Source organism: Pygocentrus nattereri, chromosome 17, assembly GCF_015220715.1.
Source record: "Pygocentrus nattereri isolate fPygNat1 chromosome 17, fPygNat1.pri, whole genome shotgun sequence".
NCBI classification, from domain to species: Eukaryota; Metazoa; Chordata; class Actinopteri; order Characiformes; family Serrasalmidae; genus Pygocentrus; species Pygocentrus nattereri.
Window position 1 is genome coordinate 33,490,997 of NC_051227.1, and position 27,128 is coordinate 33,518,124.

General features: G+C 40.0%; 2 protein-coding genes across 2 annotated transcripts in view; both read right to left on the reverse strand.

Moving 5' to 3' along the window:
- exoc3l2b (exocyst complex component 3-like 2b) overlaps positions 1–4,480 on the reverse strand; it is a 38,923-nt gene extending 34,443 nt beyond the window's left edge. The window contains exon 1 of the mRNA XM_017694810.2: positions 4,310–4,480. The gene's annotated coding sequence lies outside the window, so the exon portion shown is untranslated. The remainder of the gene's footprint in view (positions 1–4,309) is intronic.
- A 2,174-nt stretch (positions 4,481–6,654) lies between these two features.
- On the reverse strand, positions 6,655–26,806 carry ppp1r14ab (protein phosphatase 1, regulatory (inhibitor) subunit 14Ab). Its single transcript, XM_017694808.2, has 4 exons — positions 26,496–26,806; positions 11,125–11,205; positions 10,990–11,022; positions 6,655–8,018 (listed from the first exon to the last, which is right to left on the reverse strand). Exons 1-4 carry the CDS (start codon positions 26,691–26,693, stop codon positions 7,884–7,886), a joined length of 447 nt encoding a protein of 148 aa, XP_017550297.1. The 5' UTR covers positions 26,694–26,806; the 3' UTR covers positions 6,655–7,883.
- Between the last annotated feature and the right edge of the window lie 322 nt (positions 26,807–27,128).

Genomic DNA, 27,128 nt, shown 5'->3' on the forward strand with positions numbered 1-27,128 from the left:
TGCTGTTAGTGGTTGGCAGTTTTCTTCATGTGATTATTCTACTGCATTTTCATGCATTTCATGAAAAATTTGTTACTGTTTAAAAAAATGTTTTTTCCCCCTCTTTCACCACCTACTTAGGTCTCCTGCTTCTCCCGCAATCCCCCAAGCAAGAGTCCAATGCAACACCGATGCTAAACTTATCACTTGCAAACATGTCACTACTGAGAAGATTGTTTGTTCGATCATTCCTTTATAAGAGCTCAATAACAGAGATTAGTAACTGATCATTACATTGATTCATCAGTCTACTCAGGCTTTCGCAAGAACTTCAGTTTGTAAAGAGGTCATTAATTAGTTAAGGAAATGAATTCAGCAAAATTTGTTTCTCTTAAAAATACGTTCACCAAGTATGTTTGCTGCACATTATGCATTATGTTTTTTATTTAGTGGGTAAGTATTTTAAAAGTGTTCTCCTAAACATGTAAAAGGGAACTATTCTGAATACTGCTCACAAAATGTAACTTAGACTGAATACAGGCACTTAAGAATACATATTTACAATACTTGTATTTCATTACATCCCAACCCTTTCCCTCTGAAATGAATATAATGTATCATTAAGACTCATATATTGTACACAATTGGACTTCTCTGCTAGAGAAACCAGCATAGTACCAGCAAATCACCAGTAAAACCTGCATATGTTGTGTTTTGAATGCTGGTATGATGGCCAATGATCATGATCATACAGAGTGATCAGCTAAACCACCATCAGACCAGCATGAACCAGCTTGGACTCAAACGAATCTAAGCATTGAATCCGTCCTAGTGTGTACTGGTTTTTCAGCAGGCTTAATGGAGCATGTTGTACCTTTGAGAGTTACATTTATGCCCTGTGTGCTGGTCCACTTACTAGAAGACTCCTCAATTCTGCTAATCTTAGTAACGGATAATGCCAAGAGCATCAGAACGACTGCAAACATTCAGCTGTTGATAATTCTGATATCACATGCTGCTGCAGCCATAGACTGTCATTAAAATCAGCCTGGGACCTCACACCTTTCCACATTCATCAAATTTTTTTTCACAGTCCAGTCAGGCCGGACACGTGGCGAAAGGAAGCCAGCCAAACACCTATCAGCTTGTCCTGAAACACAATAGAAATGGCAGTGGAGTGCGTCACAACAGCTACATTTCAATCACATCAGCCTGAAAAAAAAGAATGACATTGTTTAGTGGCTGCACTGGAGGAGTGTGTGTCTCTCCAAATACTTGTTTCCCTTCGAATCCTGGCAGCCGCTATGAGCACAAAGAAATGACTTTTCCTTTTGTGATTGGGTAAACACTTGAGGAAGGCTTAGCCGCTGATTTAGGCCGTAAACAATGGATGGACACGAATGTCTGCTGTCTCAGGTCTGATAGCAGAGGTCAAATTACCACAGGAAAAATAGCTTCGGTAATTCGAAGAACTTTTTATTTGGCTTTGTATGCTTCGTGGACGGATCTTGAGACTAGAGAAAGAGGTAAAAACTTAAATAATCTGCTCGTTTACTCATTAACTTGGGTTTGGCAAATGAATCACACAAGCGAAAGACTGAGCTCACCTTTGTGTGTTGTGAAGTGGCTTGTGCATGACGATACACATGCTATAGATTTTTTTTTAACATGTACTTTAATCTTTGGCATCTTCATGTGTGGAGAGTCATAAGGTCCTAAGCATTCCTGCTATGCATGAGAGTTAGACCTTTGGATGACTGCAGGCACTGCTCTTTCCCATGTCTTTTCCTTGCTAATCAATTATGGGCCTCAGACTGCCTCTATCTGTGTGGAAACAGAGCGAGGACACCGCACACTTGTTCCTGTTGATTGTCATGGGGCAAGGAGAGCGTCAGGGAACTGCAACTGGCGCCACTTCTAAGACCAGCGGTGAATAAATAGAGGATAGATTGCGAGGCGAGCTCCAAACTGGAGTATATTCTTGGCTTTGGGAGCAGGAAACAACACTGCATAACATTAAGTTTTTCATTGTTATGAGTCTCTCCTGTTGCCAACAAAGGTCACCTTGGCATTGCCTCAAAATATTTCCTGACACTTTGCCAAACAAGAAAGCATGTGGGTTTACACGGCTAGTTTGTTTATGTTAACTGGTTTGAGCTTTGTCTACACTCTCAGAGTAAATAAAGTTGCCGAACCGGATTTAAAGTTGTGGATTGAATAAATGTGGGAAAAATGCTTAGTGGCTAAACCATTAATCATAAGCTCCAAGCCAGAGTCTTATATCTATAAATAGATACCATGCAAAGAAGAAAGGGGACAGAACTACTGAAAGCAATAACTGCTTAATGCAGCATATTAGTTTCATACCTCTGCTCCTGATTTGCTGTTACTGTTGTATTCATAGCAGTTGCATAACCACCAACAGTGCAGGTGGGGTAGGCCCCTTAATGTCTTTATTGGACTACCTTGTATCGTTAATTACTCAGTTTTACACCCATGACTCAAGTTGAGCTACAGTAGCCTAACATTAGCCTAGATTAGTGCACTACGCTGACTGAGAGATAGCCATAGCAAGTAAGCAAGCGATTTACATTGTTGTTTTTTATTCATTGAAAGTCAGTTTTATACAGAGGGCCCATTCATTTTTTTTCATTTTTGGACTGGGGCCTGTAAGATCCTTGATTGTGATTACTATTTGTGGTTGTTGTTGCACAATTCCCTTGTAGATACACAATGAAACGCACCACTCTCCGCTTCCCTCCCAGAGCGCTGGAGCTGAAACCATATCCCTGTTTGTCATCACACTTATGCAACCGCCGCTTTGCACCTGTGCACGAGGGACAGCAGGGGATGCTCCAATCATAGCCCGCCTGCATCCTGCTTTGCATGGCCCTCCACAGGGCCAAAGGAAGTGCCCCCTAGTCTTGCCATCACCCCTTGTTGAAAAAAGGGCCTTATTGAACGCCCTCGGAGCACGAGTCCCGCCCTTGCAGAGCAATCCGCTGCTGCCCTGCTGCCTCAGCCCAGAGCCATGGTCAGGAGAGGAGGTACAGAGGGGTTATCCTTTATTCACGCTGACTGGAGCTGGTAGCATCCTGGAGCCGTTTGGCCGCAGTAAGGGCATCTGTCATCCCCATTAAGATGAGACCTGGTTAGACGTCATAGAGTGGCCCTTTGCGCAGTCAGGGTCACAGGTTAAAGCTATTTTAGGAGGGTCATAGTGGAAATTGTCTCTCAATATGAAAGTCAATTGTGGTTCGAGGAAGGAGATATTACTACGTTCCTGTGTTTCCCAGTTTTATGGTTCATAAAAACTTGGCACTGATTTTCCTCAGTGGTATATCACTTGGTCCTGATTCAGCAGATGATCAAGTGTCATTCCCTTTTTTTCCTACCAGTTTTAGTGTCCTCTACAGATTGAGCTCTATATAATAAACATCTGTACCATGGTTTATGTCCTATTGTGAAGCCAAGAGTCTTATAAGTAGAGGAGTCTGAAAATATTTCTAGCATTGTCATGAAAGAACTACTCTGATCCTCTAGAAAACCTTTGCAAGTGTCAAGATTCTTTTAAAAGCTCCTCAGCATAATGTATACTAATTAGTAATACTGTATATGTAATATAGTGCATTATAGTACTATCTATACTCATTACTAATGTTTTTATTTGCCTAAAAGCATACATCCTATAACCACTAGGAACCTTTGTTTTTAAAAATGTACATTCAAATTACTTTTAGATTATGTCCAACAATATGTGATCAACAATCAGCTACACAGCAGCCTTGGGTAATTTACCAGCAAAAGGGTCATTTCTGTTTAGAAGTGCTATATATGACAGGACATCCAGGGCACTATCCTTTACAACAGAGACACTGGGCACTTGACTGCTGTGTGTGCGTCATAGGCACGCTTAAATAAACAACGTGACTAACATCTGTGTGGAGATTCCTTAGATATGGACAGACTGATAAGAATCAGTGAATCATTGGGCCAAGTTGGATTCTTACATGTCATCATATTCGTCATCGACCAGAGCCAAAAATAAAAAAAACAAATATATAATTCTCATCAGAACCAAAGCAACTGACATTAAATTGTCATTATAGTCCAGACAAGGTTAGATATCAGTTGGCAGATGTAAGTCTATAGAGACATCAGTATGACAGAAAGCTTGCCTCTTATAAACATCCTCATACATTTAACCTGCACAATCACTAATACCGAAGGTGCCCATCAAAGCCCTACAAGGCTGAAATACAGAAGTAGAAGTACATTCTTTTTTGTCAACAGTGACAATACAGTCAAACCAAACATTCCCAGCTCTTACCTTCTTTATCGGCTCTACGGTGGTAAGTCCCCAGTAGTCTTAAAGATGGGACATCACTGGACCTCTGAGGTAGTGTCAGAGTGTTGGTAAGTATATCTTATGTAGTGGTAAAATTGAGAGCGACTAACTACACAAGTGTGCCTGTCCCAGCCAAAGACGCGTCTGGACCCTGGGGCTGCCTGTGGTCGCTTCCTGAGCTGTTTTGCAGCGCAAAGCTGATGCTTTTTCCTCAGGAAGCCGGCCATCCCCTTTCCTTCTCACCAACCAACAACCCCCCTGCTCCCTACACCCCTTGGGATGCCGGGAAGTGCAGGCTTTCTGATGACACTAATTAGCCTGGGAAGAAGAAAGATGTAGGGTTACCCTTTGTAGAGCACTTTCTTCTTCATTTGTTTATTTACTGTCTTGTGCTGACAGCTTCGATCGATAAGAGTCTGGTGTCATAGGCCATTGCCTAGCCCAAGAATGATGTGGTGTTGTGAGGGAAGTGAACTTGAAAGGAGGCAAAGCTGGAGATTGTTTCAGAGCCCTCTGTCTTACTTCGGACCCCTTTTGTCCGTCCGAGTGTTTGTTGATGCTTGCCACCCGCAACACAAGCCTCCCGCGTCTGAAGGTGGTTTCCCACTGTAATGGCAACACTGGCCTGCCATGAACCCTCCAACCAGAGCAGGACTGTGCTGGTGGTGAGCTCAGGCCGGGGTCGCTGGGTACACCTTCACTGCCTTTACAGGAGGCCTTTGTTTGTTTTTCCACAGTAAGACACAGTGGTGTATTAGATCTACAGATTTGTAGACCCAGGGCTTTGATCACCACTGTGGTAATGACTGTCAGAGAGCTATTTATATTCCTGAGGTCTTATGAATGAACATAACTTTGCTGCTTCAAAGAATTAGCATAATTTTAATCATGAAAGGCTTGTAATTTGGCTCATTTATTAGAATCCTTTAATTGTTCATCGTTCAACCATCGTTGGTAGACATAACAATGGATCTAAACACATAGTTTATTTGGTGTAAATATTGTGAAATGTAAACATTTGCTGTGCCCTAATTCTAAACTCTTCAAAGTAGTGCTGGGCAGGATTCATAAAAATTCTAATAGCACTGAAATCTGTCACAGTTTCAGATGATATTTAAGTTAAGAAAGTGAAGCCAGCCTTCTTAAGCGCTAATACTCTATGCTAAAGGTATGTTTTACAAAGCTGAGATGAACTTTTTTTAAACCTGTTTTTTGTTCTCTTAATACTACACCAAAAGGAATCTTACACAGAATTGTTAACATTAACTGAACAGAAACCTCATTTCCAGAAAGAAATTTAGTTTTTTAAGTTCAGATATTCAAAATAATAATACTAATAATACTACTACTAATAATAAATAATAAACACTGTTGTACAACACCAGTACCAGTATTGCCAATATATCATTCAGCACTACTTTTATAAAATAAAAACTACTCAGTCTGGGAATTCAGCTGAAACACTGTCTACATTGTGCTGATGTGCTGAAATGCAGGTACTGTACTAGACCTGAGAAGCAACTCACAATGACTTAAAAGACCTAAAAACCATCGGCTGTGCTAGACACTAGACAACTAGTGGAGAAATATTTGGCTGGTCAACAAAAGCTTTTGAACAACAATGCTGCAGACCACACCCGCTAAAAGCAGTGAGTACATCTCTATTCTTAACCAGCAGCTTAAGCAATTCATGTCTTTGGTGCCCTCTGCTGATCCTCTAATGAATATATGCTTGAACAAAATAAGGGCCCTAAGTCTTAAGTGAAATGATTCATTAAAATACAAGCTTATCCAATTCTCCATACGACAGACCTGGTCAGACGAACCAAAGAACGTTCTGCTATTGTTACGATGTCAGGCTTGGAACAATAAAAGAACTCTTTTGCGTGTTATGTAGAGCCATGTTCAAAAAGGTTATGTATAGAACTGTACAACACATTCTCCATCAATCTGAAGAACCATTTCACCATGCAGAGGTTTTATATACAGAATTATGGTTCCAAGTCGAACCATTTCCTTTAGTAACGACCCCTCTTTTTTAAGAGTGTAACCAAAACTCAAATATATAGCTCTAGTATAAAGCAGTAAAGCCAACTTTGGGCACCAAGCATGTCTTAGAGATTATTGTTCTTTGGGAATGGGGAAATTTGGTACAAATTGGGTTCATTTTACAGTGAACCATTCCTTGACGTCAATAGCAGATGTCATAATTCATCTCAAAAGTGCTCTACTGGCTATAGTGTCATCAAAACAAGCTCTTTTTGAGATTTGCTTTTGTGTCCATTGTGCATTTTTCATATGTCATAGACGATCAGCAAACCATAAACTGAAATCCAATCTCTTTATTTGAAACAGGAACATCCAGCTATTTCGACAAACAAACCGATTCCTGCCAAATTTACATCTTTTAAAAAACCCATTTCAAAAAGGCTTTTTGATAAAGTGGGTAGAAAAAACCCTGAGGATGTTACATCAAACACTGGAACGATGGGCTTGTTAGAGTTTTATAGGCCGCTTATGCGTGATACCTAAAATTGAATGTGGTATAATCAAAGTTGTTTTCAATCATTGAATTTTTGTAGATGTTTTGGTTTTGGAAAGAAAAAGACCTGGTCTAATCTATTAGTCACATCAATTACCCTGCATTTCAGCCCCTTTGGCTACTGAATGTCTTGCAGAGTTTGAAATACATGACGTTTTGAGCGTGATCCCAAGCAGCAAGGTAGCAACAGTAGCAGCCAATGAATCAATAGCCCAAGGCAAAAAAATAAACAGGATATATACTGTACAGCTGTTTAGATGGACATTTTAACATTGACGCAGGGCTGCAGACATCACTCACAATCACATTTAAACACATAACAGCTTTTCTTCATTTCAAGCAAAGCACTCTCGTCTGACATGGAAAAAAAGTTGTCTGCTAAATGACAATATTGAGCCAGGTAAAAATTTCACTTTGCACCAGACAAAATAATACAGAACAACTATCAGGGCAAACAGAAAAGTAATTAAGACATACATATATACATATATATTAAATAAAGCAGTCTATATCACTAAATGTATAAATAATCTTTGGTCCCGCACAGTAAAATGACCACCATTTGAGTGCGGTGTTTGAGTTATAAAGTTTCAATCAGTAATGAAACACAGTGGCCGATGGTTCCTCATGGCTTATACACTACAGGGGATCAGTACAACGAGGGTGGCGGCTCATACAGGGACCATACGCAGGAAGTGTGTGGAAGCAACGTAAGCCTTTGATACTTCACAAATAAAAGCTCAAAAATACTAAAAAGAAAACACAAAACTGTGATTACTGATGATCACGTACTTTCAGGGACCCTAACTGGCCTGATATTTACAACTAGGTATTGAGTGCCATACTGAGAGTCAGTAAAGGTGTACAGATAAGTGGCTGTGTACAAGCTGTGTGCTGGAATAGTTCCCTCTGGATGCTTTTCATGCATTTCAGTTAAAGTCTGTGTTAAAATACTGAAGACGGGCAGTGGTGGGTAAGCAGGGACCTTGTGGTCCATCAAAGCATGGGGCACACTCAGTGTAACTCAGTGTCGGGGGAGCTCTGGCGGTTGGGGAAGATGTGGAGCTGAGCGTGCTCAATGCCGTCATTGTGGAGGTCCTCCTGTTTCTGCAGCCCATGAAGCTTCAGGACCAGTTCCTTTATAAACACCTGGACAGATCATAGAGAAGATCAGGACACTGAAAAAACTATTCTTGGAGGCTAATAGTAGGTAGGGAATACACATCGTCCCTGTTAGAACAAAACCTTGTAACTCTACAATGGTACATTTTTAAGAAGAGAAAAAAAAAAAATTCTAGATTTTACTTCTACTAGTGTTGTAGCATTTCCATACTTCCATTTGTCATGACATGACATTTTCACACAATGTAAAGGCAGATTTTCAATGACATATTTGGGTTAATTTGGTAAAACTGCTCAGAAAATTGGGGCTTGGGTTGGAGGGAGTGCTTGAAAGAAAAATGTTTTGCAGAACGAAACGAAGGATCAGTGGTTCACTGTTCTAGCAATGCTTGTCAGCAGAGGGCAGCAAAGGAAAACTAAAAGTATTTGTTTTAGAAGCAGACAAAATTTGGGCTTCAAGATGGCTCCTATTACTGTTTTCAGTCATGTGATGTGCTTTTGTCCATTTTATACCAGACACATACCAGTAGATACCAGTAGACATGTGCCAATATTCAGTGAGCTATATATGTTATGTGGATACCACATGCCACTGAGTTTTAGTCTAACAAGCTGCAGCTCTGGTGTTGAATGGTTCCACAATGCTATCCCATTGTGAGCCCATACTTTATTTGACGTTTGTACAGGTGTTTTATAATTGGCCTAAGCATTCTCACAGCTCATGGTTTAATACAGGGGTGTCCAATCTTATCCACAAAGGGCTGGCGTGGCTGCAGGGTTTCACTCCAAATGAGCTGAAATACACCTGATTCCCCTTATTTAATTAGTTGGTCTTAGTCTTCAAACGTTTCATCAAGTGATCCCCGGCTTTGTTGGAGTGAAAACCTGCAGCCACATCGGCCCTCTGCGGATAAGATTGGACACCCCTGGTTTAATACTTAATGTGTGAGGTAGAACACAGAGAATCTACCTCTTGGCCTGGACTTTATTTCCTTTGTTAAATGTAGAGTAACCCAAATAATAAAGACTGATGTGCTGTTATACACAGTGTCATCAAGAAAATATCGTTAAAGACAGAAAAACCCTAAATGTATAGCCACCAGCACATTAGTGCGATTAAAAATGACATTTAGAACGCTAGATGTTCATGTATTTTCTTTTATTTATTTAACATTTTTTAAGTTGGCCCAAGGCTATGAGAAAAAGCTCTAAATTTGATTGTTGGCTGAACCATCTCTTTAATAGATGGCGCTAGCCACATTAACAGAACCCACTGGACGAATCAGCCCAGCACCCAATATGTAGACAGTTACTACAACTTTTTACCCACTCAAGTGACTCTTGGTGAAGGCCTACTCTGCTCAAGAGCCACTACAGTGGTGCTGCTACTAGTGCCTGAATGTAGCTCAAAAACTGAGCTAACTGGGTTAACTGCATTCAAGAAGCTACTTTTCAAGCTCCTTAAAGCACTAGAGACAATATAACATGGCTCATCTGGTGGACATATGCTTCCATTCCTTTTTAGCAACATTATCCTTGCAGCTCTGGTGCAAAACTAAAGAAACAGCAAACTTGGCTGACAATAGCAGAAAACAGCTATTAAAAAAGCAAACTTTTATATGTTTGAGCTAACTGCATTCATGAGTTCAGACAGGCTATTGTGCAAGCTCCACAAATACAATATTATATGCCATTTTATTGAATTCACCATTGCAAAAGGACTTTAGAAAAGCTACTGCAGAAATGACTCACAAATGATAATATTTTTTTTTGTGGTTCTCATATAACAGCCCGGTCCATAAATATTTGGACGTTGAAAAAGTTATTATTTTAGCTATAAAGCAAGCCTTTATTAGGCTTAAATCAACCCCGCCAGAGATCTCTAAAAGCATTAGTTGTGGCCAAATCAACTATTTGGAACACTTAAAAAGAAAGTATGCACTTGTGAGATCAGAAACACTAAAAGGCCTGGAAGACATAAGAAAAAACTGTGGTGGACGACAGAAGAATTCTTTCCCGGGTGAAGAAAACCCCAAAGGAACAACCCTTGGCCAAATCAAGGACACCATGTATGACTGCCAGTGAAACTGGTTCCCTTGTATTTATTGATGATGTGACCGCAGACAGAAGCAGCAGGATGAATTGTGAAGTGTAAACTCATTGGATGGTGCTTCACAATGCAGATGGACAACGACCTGAAGCATAATGTGAAAGCAAGCCAAGATTTTCTTTAAGGCAAAGAAGTGGAATGTTTTGCAACAAGGTCAAATCAATCACCTGACCTTAGTCTAATCGAGCATGTATTTCACTTACTGAAGGCAAAACTACAGGTGAATCTGCCCAAGTCAGCTGCAGTAAAGTCCTAGAAGAGCATGACTAGGGAAGAAACCCAGCGTCTTGTGATATCTGTGGTTTCCAGACCTCATTCAGCCATTGACTAAAAAGAATCTGCACAATGATGTATTAAAAATGACAATTTAATTTATGATTATGTTCACTTGGCCAACTAAATTTGAGCCCCTAAAAATGGGGGGTAGGGATAGTTATGCATGAAAAAGGTAGTAATTCCTACACTGTTCACCTGAACTGAATGCAAAGTCTGCAATTTGAGTCCATATTCCTTCTTTCAACTCTAGTAGACAGCTAAAATAACAGTAACTTTGTTGACATGCAAATATTTATAGACCTGACTGTAATATGTTGTGACCTCTTAAAGAATTATCCTGCCCCCTTCACTTTCAATGCCAAAATGATACCTTTTTGCAATACAGTATGCTAATGTGTGATCTAATCATTTCAACATGCTGAGCACCCAGCACTGCTGATATCTCCACTGCTGAGCTTTGAATCACTCTCTGTGCTGTGAAGTACAGTATGGGATGTTGTGTTAAAGAGGCTTTGTGCAGTGAAGGACAGACCAGCTTTGTTATCCATGATAGGCCATTGTACCAAACTGGAGAAAAAAAAAAAACAATCTGCCACGACAGCAGATACTTACTTCTGTGTTGTTATTACAGGTTTGGAGGATGTCCTGTAAGAATAAAAAGGTCAAATTATTAAAAAAGAAAGGTATGATAATGTAAAACTGTCTTTTTCTTGTGGTTGGCAGAGTGTGGAGGGAACAGGACTGCACCTGAAGCCTTTTCGTCCTCTCCTCATCACTCTGCAGGTCCAGAAGCTCATCAATATTCACCTCCTCCGGCATGTGCTCTTCCTGCAGAGAGAGAGACACAGATTCACAGTGACAATCTAACATTGCCCAGTAGTCCTCTCCGCAGTCCCTGTGGTGAGTGAGTGAGCGTCACCCGTCTTCATTCTGTCCCCTGCGTTTCTTTACACTGACAAAAGTAATGCACTGAATTGACTTGATTTAAAGGCGGACATTATTTCCATAAGAATAAAATATATTACATTGCCAAAGGTCAGTAAAAACTAATTTGTATTAATGTAATATGATTTAGATATGTATGCATTATACACTGATCAGGCATAACATTATGACCATTTTATCAGCTCCACTTACTACATAGATACACTTTGTAGTTCTACAGTTACAGACTGTAGTCCGTCTGTTTCTCTGATACTTTGTTAGCCTCTTTTACCCTGTTCTTCAGTGGTCAGGACCCCCATGGACTCTCACAGAGCAGGTACTGTTTGGGTGGTGGATCATTCTCAGCACTGCAGTAACACTGATGTGGTGGTGGTGTGTTAGTGTGAGTTGCACTGACACGAGTGGCTCAGACAGAGCAGTGCTGCTAGAGTTTTTAAACACCTCAGTGTCACTTCTGGACTAAGAATAGTCCAACAACCAAAAATATCCAGCCAACAGCGTCTTGTGGGCAGCATCCTGTGACCACCGCTGAAGGACTAGAGGATGATCAACACAAACACTGCAGCAGCAGATGAGCTATTCTCTGATTAGTCTCTGATTTTACATCTACAAGGTGGATTGACAAGGTAGGAGTGTCTAATAGAGTGGACAGTGAGTGGACACAGTGTTTAAAAGCTCCAGCAGCACTGCTGTGTGTGATCCACTCAGACCAGCACAACACACACTAACACACCACCACCACGTCAGTGTTACTGCAGTGCTGAGAATGATCCACCACCCAAATAGTACACTCAGCAGTCTGAAGATTCTCCACAAGGAGAAGCAATTGGCGCTCAAGTAGCTTTTGTGGGCACCACTGAGAGAGAGAATCTACACCAGCAGGAATGCATGTGTGACTGTAGTTTCAAATTGCATGCATATGAAGTAAAATGATAAACTGTATATGATTACTCAATTAATGATCAAAATCATCAACAGAGACAGGTCTAGTTCCTGGCATCACTGATGGTGGATCAGGTTTGTTAGATTAGGCCTTTTGTAACCGACAGATTAAAAACTGCTCTTACAGTATAAACTCACTGGCCACTTCATTACAAACACCTACCTTGAAGCTCCACCTTGCTAATGTGCAGTTTGAGACTGCTGTTGTCATGCAGTTTGCGTTAGCCATTCTCTAGCACTACATGAGTGGTCATTTTCAGACCTTATAGTTGCTCTTGGGCAGACAGTCCTTGCACTGCTGCAACGTCTGATACACTTGTTCCAGCACCACACACACCGTCATGCCACTATTATGTCTGCTGTGTTCATAATGGTCCACCATCCAAATAATATGTGGTCAACAGCAGTCCTGTGGTCAGCAACTAAATGATGATGAACAGGGTAGAGGGTGGTTAATAAACTGGAAATGAAAACAGACAGGCTAGCATCTGTAATTGTACACCTACTCTATATAGTGAAGCTAAGATAATTGGACTTCATGTATTGAATGTATATGACAGTACAAGTTGGATGTCTCTAATAAATGAATAGTGCATAGGTTGATTATACAATGAATGTCCAAAGGTATCCAGACACCCTATATAAATTAGTGTATTCAGATACTTCAAGGTGCTCACATAGAAATATTTCCATCGAAAGGCACTGCCAATAGAATGAGGTCATCATGACAAATGCCAAGTGTCAGCTAGAGTGGTATAAAGCCCTATGGCATTGGGCTTTGGAGAAGCACCATCCAATTCCTTTGGGGTTAGCTGGAGTGGTGTTTGTGATCCAGAGCTAGTATCGAACATTAGTGCCTGACCTGACTAATGACTGTGGCAGAGTTCAATCAAGTCCTCACGCAAAGTTCCAATAATCTAGTGTAAAGTTCTCCTAGAGCAGTAGAGGCTATTATCGCAGCAAAAGAGAGGACAAATCTGATTTCAGAAGAAACTTTAGATGTGCAAACTTTTGGACATGCAGTGTAGTTAAACGTCGAGTCTATGAAGCATGACTAATAAATGTTCGGATCATTAATGTATACCACAAATTAAACAAAGTGGTTTTAAAACCACAGTGGTACTTCTTATATCCAGCAGCTATTTATACATTTGAGACTCTGACTTGACTGTGACCACTAATTCATGGGTCACTTGCAGTGAAAACATGCATAATATCCTCACTTCACTGCTCATCACAGTATAGCTGTGTATGCCTTCCTAAGCTGTCTGTAAAGGTTAGCAGTCATACTACATGAGCAGTGTTACATAAGCAGGATGTTCCTCTACACACAGAGTGACTGAGCCTTAAAGAGTCTGTGCCACTGTCCTCTTGTTCAACTCCACAGCTGTCTATTCTGCCCTGACAGCTTTCATTCACCACAGCTCTCTCTAATCTATTGTAGTGTTAATAAGCATGAACTGGCTCCACCGTTTGGGCCCCCTCACAGGCTTATATAAATGTAAAACATCAACAGTCTTTTTACCCCTAAGGATCCCTATGTGGGCCTGTAGTTCTACGAATATACAGAAATGACTGTGTGTACACCTCTGTTTGGTTTTCCACTGCTGCCTCACTCCTGTAGTGGCTTACTGCCCCAGGACTACTCAGTCTGAAAGTAGGCCAAGTGCGATTTCTGTTGGGAGCCTTTTAGCAAATCATTTATGGAAGGGAAAACCTGCATCTCTCCACTCTCTCTCTCTTGCAGCACTACAACAAGACGAACTGGCCTACAGTCTAACAAAACCAACGGTGCCATACTATTTACATAACAAGATTCAGCACATTTCCACACAGAATTACTCGGTATTGAGAGGAATAGCATGGCTCACATCCAGATGCACTATTTGATGACAAAACAAAGATGTTATGGTGTGTGGGAAACAATGGAGCTGCATGAAAACAGCAGTCGTCAGTTTATGAAAATAAACATTCACATCTGCACTTCTGGAAGATTGGCATCTAATAGGAAATCATGAAGATGCTCAGTGTTGTGCGGCTCATGTCAGAATCTCAGTCTCGCATGACCATCACAGTTAAAGTCGAGGTTCTGTATATTTCACTGGTTAAGAAGTAAACAAATGCATTCAGAGTGGATACATGTGAAATATTCTGGAGAAAACTACTGAGTCAGAATTGTTCACAGTGGTGGTGATGGGAACCAACGTCTGAAGAGTTTAACGCCTCCAAAAGCTACATTACAGAAAGGTTTTAGATGAAATGATTACAATTTACACTGCCTAAAGCCTGAGACATTGTTTTATGATCATCCTGTGATAAGCTTTAGAATATTTTTTAAGCTATTCATGGCAGGGTGGTACATGCAGAGCATGGTAAAAGCACGTAGCACCCAAAAATTTTTTTTTTAGATTTCCAGTATCAACATTACATTAATTAAGCTTTATTTTCATTGCAGACACTGTGACCCCTGTTTCCTATCACCACCATTTTAAAGAAAATTGGTGAATACGTTTCTCTACAAGGAGCAGTTCACTTCAAACCGCTCAATGATTTTGTATGTGTCTTAACTATTTAAATATGCAGAGATTTTGAAATATCAGCAGAATTCCCCCTTTGAGGAAATGATGTGGTGTTTCTCTTAATTGTGACCAAAAGTGTTTTATTATTAAATCAGTCCATTCTTTGGTTGCTGATATTGTATTCAAAGAAAAATGCATAACTATCCTTTTTGTGCAATGGCACAAAAATCAATATTCAGAAATATTTTGCAAATGAAAGACCAAAAAACGTATATTGTATCATTGATTATGTATTTTTCCCATCCAACTTAAAATGTTACACTTTATGTGAATGAGTATAACCGCAGTTGGCATTTGTTAAAAATATATACTTGTTAAACTAAACAGTGGTCATGTTGAAACTACAGAGCTTGTGCAAATAAAGGAAGAATTAAGCTCTTGCTGGTTTCTGTTAATTACCTTTTATTTTTCTTTGCCACCATGTCATCTTCACTCTACAACGTCAGCGTTTTGACATTCAAACTATGCTGGTGTTTTACATTTCAGTGAGCCAGTTTAAACGGTATTGTAAGAAATATTAAGGTAAGCTCATGCCATATTTTTGCACTTACATTGCAGTGCTAAATTCCTATTTCAGTCAACTCTCTAAAACGTCTTTAATAGTTACATCAATTAAGCAAAAGTAACTAGCAACTAAATATGTTATTGGACCAACCAGATGTATTTGGTCAGTAGAAAACATTTAAAGTGCCCATTTCCTGAGTTTCAAAACATAAACATTCACTACTCAGTCCATGTGTTTTGAAATCAGTTTCAGTGACGGGCGGCGCGGTGCTCACAGCAAGAAGGGTCTGGGTTTGATTCCCAGACGGTGACCAGTGTCCTTTTTGTGTGGAGTTTGCATGTTCTCCCTGTGTCTGCGTGGGTTTCCTCCGGGTGCTCCGGTTTCCTCCCACAGTCCAAAGACATGCAGTCAGGCTGACTGGACATGGTAAGTTGCCCCTGGGTGTGAGCGTGTGCGTGAGTGTATATAAGTCTGTCTGTCCTGTGATGGACTGGCACCCTGTTCAGGGTGTTTCCTACCTTCTGTCGAATGACTGCTGGGATAAGCTCCAGCACACCCGACAACCCAGAAGGATAAGTGACTTTAAGGATGTGTGTGTGTTTCTGTGATGTCACTGCAATATTATACCAATTCAAACACATGTATCATACATCCACCTATTCAGTTTACAGCAGTTTAGCACTGCCCATTCTTACTGAAGTTCTAAGGAGTGCTTTAGCTCTTAAACAGCCTGTTTAATTGTAAGGGATAAAGTTGGCAAATGCTCAGTGTTTAAAAAAAATAATTATGACTGTGATACATAAAAACCTAAATGTTATAAGTAGCACTTAAGGAAAAATAAAATATAGGAAAAATGCAGGATACAGGGTTTTTAATATAACTTAATATTTCTATTTGATACATTATAACACTGTCATCATAAATAAGCATTTGCATAACTTTTATCAGGTCAGCAAAATAATTTAAGTGCAGCTGGTCACTAGAAAATATTAAGATGGTGAGTTTTTTTTTTTTTTTTGCTGTGCAGTTTTAATTTCACTGCTGCTCCCCGCTCTGTTATCAGGTGAGGACTATTTAAATAAGCTCTTATCAAGAGTACAACTGCAACAAAGAAGCTATCATGGAGAAGTGGTTGGTGGTAGGCTGCCTCTCAGGCTGTATGATAAGGTTACTGAGAGCCGGGAGGAACTGGGTGCAGAGGGAGTACTTTAAAAATTCTGAAACTAATGTCACCACCGAAAGGTCAGTTGGAGCAAGATCCAAGCAGTATCCCCTACTGGGGTGCCTGTGACCTTTCTTTCAACTCAAATGCTGCTGAAATGCTCTCTAGTGAATATGTGTCTGCATGTGAACGGCACATAACGTACATGCTCTTTACAGGACACTCACAAATGAACAAGTCATTTTATTCACTTAAGACACAACTAGGTTTCAACATAACAGCTGAAAAAGACTGATCATCTAATAAGGAATCCTCAAACAAAGGACTCACAGGAGTGCTTGCAAGTGAAATGTTGTGAATTGATATTAATTTCACTTTAATTCGGACTGATGATGAAATTTCTGGAAACTTCTGCTTCTTCTTCTGTCCTCCCCCTCCCCTCCTGCTACAGTAGGAGGAATGGAGAGAACGACCAGGAATGGGGAGAAATGCGGCATTTTATTCCTTTCAGCATGATTCAATCTGATGCTGACCATTGATGACCTAAGCCTAAAACAACGTTTGCTTCAAAGCACGCCCCTTATGCTCCTGTAGCCAATCACAGCTGCTTCACAGAGCCAGCTGATTTACATTTCTATGACTTTTCATTTTATTTTACACCAGGAATGAAGTATACAACACAGAGAATATGTTAACACAGATAAAATACAGAAGTATAGCTTCTTTGGGTGTGTGTGCAGTGACATCACGCTCTTAAAAAAGATGGTTCTGTTTAGAACCATGACTTCTATATAGAACCATTTCATGCTTAAATGGTTCTTTGCATGGTGACATTGCTCTTCAGACTGATGACAAATGTGTTGTATATGGTTCTATACAGACCCCTTTTGAAAATGGTTCATTATAGCACCAAAAAGGGTTCTGCTATTGCTATGATATCAAGCTTGAAACAACACAAGAAGCTTTATTGGTGTTATATAGAACGATTTTCAAAATGCATACAAATCAAATCTAAAGAACCATTTAAGCATGAAATGGTGATATATATGGCTCTCTATATAACTCATAGTTCTAAATAGAACCATTCCCTTTAATATCAAATTCTTCTTTTAAGAGTGCACTTTATATCCTACTCCTGTATTCTCCGCTGGAAGCCACTTCAGCGAGTGCTTCAAGCAGCTTCTCTCGTCTCTTGCGGTATTCAGACAACCAGTAAGATGGTATCAAGGAAATCGGTTTTATGGGACATGGAGGAGAGGAGAACGACGCAACCTAAATGACTAGTGTGACACACAACCTCACATCCTCAGCCCATCACACTACTGCTTTGGCTGTGCTGACCACTTTATTTTCAAAAATAATACACCACCATTAGATTTCCACGATAGTACTGCTATTATGGTAGTATGCAGTTTTGTACACAGCTGAAATGTCTGGTCTGACAGCTGCTGGAGCTGTGCTGTAATTTGTGGTGTAAATTATTTGTAGTATTTTATTAGTATTTGTGTTATAAATGTGTGTTATAGCAGTATTAGTATTACAAATGTGTAACATTTAGAACAATATAAAGAATTAGTCATAAAAAGAATGATCATCATGGTACATTATCCACTACTGTACATGTATGCTTATGTGTTTTGCTACAACAAAATATGTAGAATCCATTAACCCTATTTTTGTTGCTATCTGCTCCATCTACTCTGTTAAAGTCTCAGTGCTGTTGTTACATTTGTTTCATATCTTCAGAATCTACAAAGCTGAAAAGTTCATCGATTTTACTCATGTCACAAACTATGTTTCTATCTTGATCAAGAGAACACATGGATAGGAAAAGAGCTGTATGCAAAGGTTTAAACAGTCCCTGCAAAATGACATGTTTTGTTTACTGTGAAACACAAGTGACACATCTATGATGAGCACACTTAGATACAGCTTTGTCTGCAAACTTTCCAGAACAATTCCACAGTTTTTACACAGACCAGATATAGTTTTTGTGCAGAAGTGTGTTCTCTTTATTAACTTATTTTCATTCAGAAAATCAACAAAGCATGTAATTTGACCAGGAGCAGCTGAACTTCTGCACACGACTGTATACGTCACATCAGAGGCCTTTTATTGTTACTCTGATGAAACAAATCAATAATAAGCCATTAGTGATGTAAATTCCAAAGTTCAAGCGCTTAACTTTCAAGCATGTTATAGCCAACTGTGAAGTCAACAGCATATTAAAAGGCAAATCCCATGTTATAACATGAGTTGAAACTCATTTCAACCCAGACCTGTCAAAGCTTCATGTAGCTTGAGTTTGGGACACATTCTGTTGTGAAAGGGCCTTTTCACACAGAATGAGTATTTTAGAATATGCAGCATGCCTGGCTGCTCTTGTTGCCAGTGAAGAGTGTGTGCTCTCTCTCTCTCTCTCTCTCTCTCTCTCTCTCTCTCTCTCTCTCTCTCTCTCTCTTTTATTTTGTCTTGCAACCATGAGTGTTGAGTGAATCACTCCATCCAGTTTAGCATCAGGGGATCCTCCAGGGCTGTGATTTAGTCCTCATTAGTTCCAGGCCAGTGACTTGTGGTTAATGCAGGTTCTTTTCTTTGCTCTGACTTTTTTTTCTTGCTTCTTTCATTTAACAGCAGCTGTATACCTGCACTGAATATTCCGCTTATCAAATAACACTTGCTTTAAATCTGTACATTTAAATGGATTTCTAGAAGTCTGAATAATGCTAATACCAGGACAGCTGTCCATGGGCTTTAACCAATTCAATATTTGATGCTTATTAAATACGCAGACCCTGAAAAGGCAAATAAATGTCATTTTAACGATTGTAAAAGTGTCCAGACTTCATGCCAGATGCCGTGATGTATAATGTCTGTACAGTAGTCCGCTGTCAGTAATCTGGGGTGGAGAAATGCTTAAGCACTTCAAAGACAGAGACTCCGTCCAATCAGAGAGAAATGTCAAGTCCTTTTGAGTGTCAACTGTTCTCAGATGTCTGTGAACTGTGCCTCAACACTAAGTCTTTCATATTAAAAGGAAAACTTACCCCATCAGTGGTTTAAACGGTTACATTCAACAACAAATTCTAGTAAATAAACACCATTAATTCAATATAATGTTGTTTGAGCTCTAAATGGGCTGTCCAACATAAATGCAAAAATATGCACTAATATGAACATGATTAGTGAAAAGAGAGCATGTCAGATAGATTTAGGGGGTAAAAATGGTAATAAGGTATTCCGAATTAAATGCTTCAGATTAAACTGTGCTATGGAAGAGGCACCCTGAGGTATATATAATATCCATGTGAATTCTCTGATTTACATGCATCATTCTGCTAAATTAGTTTGAACTGTGGTCCTACTGTGTACAAACAAAAAGACCATTTTATTTCTTTTAAGGTAAAGTTGAAAGATTATAGATTTTTTTTATTTGGATTTAATTTTACAATTTAGTCAGTTTACAGTTTTAGTCTACAGGCAGCGCAAACCCCTGCCTCCTGTCCCTCATGGCTACGTGGTGAACAATTAGATCCCACTGTTTTGAAGTAAATGTCTGAAAGCCTGAAAATAAGTATAGAACACTAATTGTCACTCGTGAAATTAATAATAAAATAATAAAATCATTGTGTTTTAACAAAAATATTGAATGTGATTTTGTGTGTACCTGTTCAAAGCCATGTTTCCTAGTCATGTACTAGCCTGTGTTTTTGAGTTATGCTCAAAATGAGATAAAACTGCCACTACTGAAACATTTGGTAAAGTAAGGTGTAGAGTCATTCAAGGCAAAAGAATGTTAGTGTAAAGTCAGTTCAAAGTCTGAATTTTGTTTTCATTTCTGATTTTGAACCAATTTGATAGAATGATCCATACACAGTAGTTAGTGCTGTTTACTAAATGCCCACAAGATTTTACATTGCTGTCAGCAGGGATGGACAAAATACTTGGACAAGTATTTAGTAGGAACTTCAGCTTGTACAGAAGCTGTTAATTGCACTAATTAATAAACAAGCACTGATGATGTGGGTAAGTATTCTAAAAGTGTTCACCTCAGCATGAAAAAGTAACAGTTTTCCCAAAACTGCCTCTACAAAATGAAACTTGGACTGAATACAGATGCTTGATTTCTCTATTCTGAATATGTATTCCCAACACTTGTATTCTGTTACATCTCAACCCTGGCTGTCAAAGTAAGACTACAGACCGCCTTTGTGCCGAAACACAATGTGTGAATATTTTAGCATTGAGCAGAATTACACATTCTCTCTCTCCCTGTCCATTTACTGCTACCTCACTTGCTCTTTCCGCTTGCTTGCCTTTTCTTTCTTGTCCTGACCGCGCATACATAGTATTGTATTAGCGTTGCTTTACAGGAGGGGCAATGTGCTTTTAAGCGGCCATTTTCACTTCAAATTCCCAGGAGACTGGGGAAAAGCAGTCAGACATTTGGTCAGTCAGACGACCAGACAGACAGATGTCATTATTCATCAGGACAAGAGATGCATATGCTTTATGCCAACGTGGTATATAAAACTAGACCAACAATTTAAATAATCCAATACTCTGCTGACCATCTTCACTGACTAGTCAATTAGTTAAAAGGCAAAATCACAGAACATTTCCACTGGGTCAGTCCATCACTTCGAAATCTACAGGAATTGCTTCAAATGAAGCCCACTGCCCAATGCATTTGTGGTTTAACTGTGAAAGTAATCCTCAATCGGCTATATCTGTGGCAAGAGATTATGGTCTGTGTTAAAATCTTCATTTGTGAAGATTTAATTGATGCTTTAAAAAGCCCACTGGATTTTCATGCTCATCATGGTTTAGACAGCACGAATTTATTAGGATTATATAATGAATATATATAATATTAATGACATTAAACAGTTACAGCAATACTTCAGCACCCTAATCTATGCAGCACACAGTCGATTACTATGGACGATCGCTTGTAATTAGAAGAGAACTGAAAAACTGCTGACACCTATAATAAAAGGCTTCAATTAGAAATGTTTTCAAGTACATTTTTTTTTTCTGTTAATCTTCTATCTACAAGGAAAGGCATTGAAATTAGGAAATTAATCAACTGTGCGATACAGATGTGGCAGAGAGTTAAGGCTGAAAACCACTGGAGTACGCCTTTAAAGCAGATTCATCACGCTGAGTGTGCTGTGCCTGGTGGCAGACGCTGGATTAAAGTTAACCCAGTGTTGCTCTGCAAACAAACCTGCATCAGAGCAATTGGTGCTGTTAATCTGGGCTTCTGATGAATCTCTGATAGAGCCGCAGAAACCTAATGGGTATGCTTAATGGGGCATGTGATGCTGGTTGTTTAGGCTGAGGGGAAGTGATGTAGCAGGACTGGGGGGGGGTGTTGACGCGCCAGGCTTTTCTTTGTGTGCTCCACTGACATATGGGGTCTTTAAATCCCCAGCCCCCATTGCCTTTAGTCATGAAGAACACCCCAGGAGGTGAAGATTGCATCAATCAATCCCAGGATCGTTAGCATTGGGACCTGGCCGTCCAGCTTCACTGTGGTCAGGCCTTTCGCTCTGCCAGGAAATGAAGGGGGATGTGAAGGGAGGGGATCTGATTACATACTTGCTGGGGTCCGTTCTTTCTTTAGCATCACAGACCAACATATATTGTGGTTTACTCTCAATAAAGATGCCAAAAATGGTTGTGGCCCACTAGAACCACTTTGCGTTGTAATGTAGCATGTAAGCATTAAAATTCACTGCCCTGTCCATACAGTCCATACATAAAAATAAGCTCCAAAAAAACCATTTCAAATTCAGTGTTTTTATGCAGTCATGGAAAGCACCACTGTACATTTATATGCCTATACAGCCTACAGCAGATCAGCCACACCCATTCACAATAAAGAAGTGTTTCAACCACGATTTCTTTCTGAACAAGGCACACGATTACTTCTAAGCAATGAAGAGAACTTGAAAAACGGTCATGTAAAATGAATTATCACTGTTATTGGTGGACCTCAGGGAAAAAAAATATGGACCCTTGAACTGTACATCCATGTAAAGAACCATTTATGAATCGTCATTTGAAGAGTGTAGATAAGACTTGGTAAGTCTTTTTCTGGGTTTATTGTCTTCTACAGTCTACTGCACATGGCAATTGAGCACACTGCAAATCATCTGATAGTTTTCACAGTACCATACAAGAGACAACGAAACGTGCATCAATCTTTTTTATTGTGCATCTACATCCATAGGTTTTGTCTCTAGAGCAGGTGTGGCTCCATGGCCATTAATTTTACCCAGTGATTAGATTGTATCTTCCAGGTTGTGAGCAGTCTTGGCAACGGGCTTGCTTTAATTAGACTGCAATAAATGCTTTGCTTGTAGGGAGTACACATGTGCGCTGTTGGGTTTTATTGGATCTGTAACGGGCAGATGCTATAGAATGAGAACATATGGGACAAGCATTGCCTTTGGCTAATACTGATATCATTCAAACCTGACACATGATGGAATGACATCTCTAAAGAATAACCTAGAAAGCTGAAAATATTCAAAATGACTCATTTGAGCTATATTCAGGCAGCAGGTAAAAGTGGCCCAAATCTGATGTCTTCCTTCATTTGTGACATGTGAGATGTGATATTAGTGTGAGTGTAAACAGCAAAAACACAATCTCATATTTTCAGTCCCAATTTGAGATATTTTCATATGTGGTACGGACATCTGATACGTATCCGATATATGGCAATGCAACAGTCTGAACGGGCAGATTGGAATTCATGGGGTGGGTCAGTTTAGGAGCATGATCTGTCCAGACTAATGTCAGATATAGGTCACATTAAAAAGACATTGTAAACAGCCTAACGAAAAGAAAACAGATTTGGGCCACTTTTACCTGCTGTGTGAATGTAGCCTTGGATGCTGCAAGCTAAAGGGGTGTGTCCTGGCTGCAGCAGTGTCCAGCTACCTGCAATCCACATGGCTGGATGATGAAGCAGTGCTGGTGGGCAGATGTACAGCTCAGTGGGTGAGCAGACAACGTGGCAGGGTAGCAGCCACCACAGCATTTGCCTCATCTTTCCATTTGGTTAATTAAACACTCTAAAAAGTGACGTGTTGAATAGAAACACACTAACTTATGTTACTCATTGTAACATGTTTATTACATACTGTTGTCTGATTTAACAGATATTAAAAGTAATTCATAATGCATTATCCAAAACTGGGTATAGGAATATTTCGACAGATTTTGTGTTAAAAGTAACACAAAAAGCACCGTCTCCAACCGAACACTGATGTGTGTAGTTAGAGGCCGTTTTAAGAGGGTAGCACCATTTCCAGTAATGACTACAGACGCACTCTGCTGCTGCTTTCTTGCATTATGCAATTTCAAAAAGTCCTAAAAAGTGCTACATAGCTAGAGAGCTTTAGGGATGTGTTTTGTGATCCAATATACAGGATCAGTATCAGCACTGCTACTAACCTTATTTAATGGATCATCTAACAGCCAGACATGACTGATTCACATTCAATCATGGATCACTTGTGGTCATCAAACTTTTGTTAAAGTTCCTAAACATACCACTCACTCTTCAGTCCATACAGTCCATATATGGAAAACAGCCCATTAAGAAGTCAGTCGAAGTTGCTTTTGCAATGGTACAAAACCAATGCAGTTATTCAGCCTTCCCCAGTTTTGCCCATTCGCACTGATGTTATAAAGAATGTTTCAGCCTGGACTGCTTTGTGAATGAGGCACAATACAGAGCAACCAGTCCGAACAGAGGTCATTTACATATAACTGTGTATAAAAGCACAGTAACAGAAACAGCCTGTTTAATTCTAAGAGATATGGAGAGGTCAAGTTAAATGAATTGCTACTGTTTTGGTACATAAACCACACAAACATTGTAAGTGGACCTCCAGGAGAAAAACTAAAATACAAGGAAAATGTAGGACTTTTTGCTTTTTTGGACTGTCCAGTTTTTGACTTTGTCAAACACTTATTTCTTATATATTCTCCTTTTCTGTTATAGAGTTAATAAGTGATGATCATGTTACTTGACACTCTGAAGAATGATTCTAAGCATTTCCACACACTGATGTTTATAGATTTTAAACTGAAGAAGAGCACTGGCATCAGATTTGTACTTGACAGCAGCCCACTTTATGAATCGTAATCATTTTTGGAGAGAAAAATTGGGATCAGTGCATCCCTAGGCCACCCAGACATGCGCACACATCCTCCTTTATTGGAAGCAAAGTATATTTACTGTTGACTAGGTCTCTGATGGCATCAGAATTGCTCAGGCTGCTGTCCATGTAAGGAAGAATGTGTTCTAGTCACAGCCACAACTGTTTGAGAACACTTCACATCTGACTTGTTTTCCCCCATACTTTTCTTGGGGACTGAACACTTTCTCTGGAAAAACACCCAAAGTACTCCAGCGCTAGCTGTAAACTGAAAAGAAAAAAAAAAAAAGTTGCATTCCAGTTTAACTCATGTCAGATAGCCTTTGCCCAAAACATTCTTTTCTAATGGATCCAAAGCCATAATTATGAGCAGCTGGAGTGCTAATAATAGAATATCAGTCCCTGAATTTACAAACACAATGTTAAACTCAAAAGCTAATAGGTTCGCTTTGGTGTAAGTACTTTAATTAAGTACTCTATATCAGGTGAACTGGATTATACTTTTAAATGCAATGTGTATGCAAGTCATATTATATTTGCATCATTTTAACACCGAGTCACTGTAATGATTTTTAATGACATTTTCTAGGTGGACTCTCTGCAGTCATTCAGCGAAGAGCACGGAAGCCTTCAAATCATAAAACAACAAAATGATAAAGGGTGGATTAAGGTCCCGCATGTTCTGCTTTTTGCCTAAATTTGTAAAGCAGCTTATCAAAAATGTGATGGGACAGCATGAAGCGGCATTTGAGTACACTCTAAAAAGGAGGGTTCCTAAATGGTTCTCAGCTTGGATGTATAGTTTGAGGACCTTAGGGATCCTTTACACTATGTGGAGGTCCTTTAACCTTTAAAACATTTCTTCACGCTCACACATCTCATTTATAAAAAAGGTTCTATATAGAAGCAAACTATTGAGAGGTTCCTCTCTGAAGAACCTTAGTGGGCACCTGTATTTTTAGGAGTGTAGGGTGGATCAGATATTTTGGGACACTGGATAATATGGGACATACATGTGATAGGCCTACACCTTTAAACAATGTACTACTAAAATGACTGAGTAGATTGATCAGCCTGTTTACTGATATTCAATAGGGTTGGCCTACTAACAGCATTTCCCTGGAGCACATTTGGAAAGACTGCATTAGCAGCTTCAGCTGAAACTGGAATAAACAAGCGTGTCTTAAAGTGTTACCAGATAGCACGAAATATCTGAATCCATCCTTTAATTAAGACAAGAATAAGGAAAGGCAGTTTTCCAGGTCTGACACTTTTATTCGTGTGGACACAGTAGCCAGTTAGCCCGTATCAGGGATGAGAGGACTCACGCCCTTCCTGGGTAAACGTGGTTAGATATAGACGCTAGATGAATAATGCAGCCAATTTCTTTTCTTCAGTTTCTTCAGAAAACATGTCTGGGCAATGACGAAATCCATGCGAAAATTATGCAACATGCAAAATAAAAACGATTCCTTTTCCAATAAGCTGCTTCTCATTGGGAGACACACCTGCTTAACGCTGGAGACACGCATGTACATTTCCACGTGGATCACACACACACACACACACACACACACGAACAGACTGCGGTGTGCTCCAGTTCGACACTGAACTGAACTGTTCATTCACTCATTCAATAAAACCCATGTCATGAATGATGCTCATCCAATCACCTCCAGCTCATCAGTCATAATCAATCATCAAAATGTTTCCTGACACATTCATCTCCACCCAAATGGTTATTTAAACCCAGATCTGATACATTTCAGCAGCATCGTGCTCGTTGGCTCCGGTATATCACTCACCCTTCCCGCATAGAGCTCGTCTAGACCCGCGTCTATCCACTTCTCCACATCCAGGCGCCTCTGCAGCTCCTTTCTGTTGTATTTCACGGTCACTCTGGCTTGTCTCTTCTGCACGCTCAGACCGGCCTCCCGGCCAGCACCTCTGTTAGGTGAGTGCACTTTGCTGTTATGCCGTCTCCCGACCCGGTTCGCTGCCATGTCCAGCTGCTCGGAGCGACAGTGTGCAGACGGGACTGGCTGTGTTTGAGTAGTGCGCTACTGGAGCACGAGGAGCGCCGACATGCCCAGCAGGAGCGAGGCGCAGGTCCTAGCGCCGCCGGGTCAATGACTCAGTCAGAGCTGCTTCAGCAAGGGGCGGGGCTAAAGGCAGTAAGGTCTGGAAGGCCTGCTTCACTCATAGCACCTCATCTTTGTTAGATGAGTCCTTGGAGGGGGAAAGCTGAGTGAACACAAACGTGGACTTCAGCACCAGAACGTACCCAGGAATTACCCACCGCACACAGACCTCCCAAAGAATTGGTGAACAAAGCTGCTCAGCGGTAAATTACTTTAAAATACGTAATATTTCAAACGCGTAATGTTCTATTTGCCGTGTTATTATAGGAAACTCCATCTTTGCAACCACACCGGGCA

What these genes read in the sequence shown, in the direction of transcription:
- ppp1r14ab (XM_017694808.2), bottom strand. Translation starts at nt 26,693, where the DNA reads ATGGCAGCGAACCGGGTCGGGAGACGGCATAACAGCAAAGTGCACTCA. An exon ending in ACGAGCTCTATGCGGGAAGG is followed by an intron (nt 11,206 to 26,495) that starts GTGAGTGATATA and finishes CTCTCTCTGCAG; the next exon opens with GAAGAGCACATGCCGGAGGA. An exon ending in CCTGTAATAACAACACAGAA is followed by an intron (nt 8,019 to 10,989) that starts GTAAGTATCTGC and finishes TGATCTGTCCAG; the next exon opens with GTGTTTATAAAGGAACTGGT.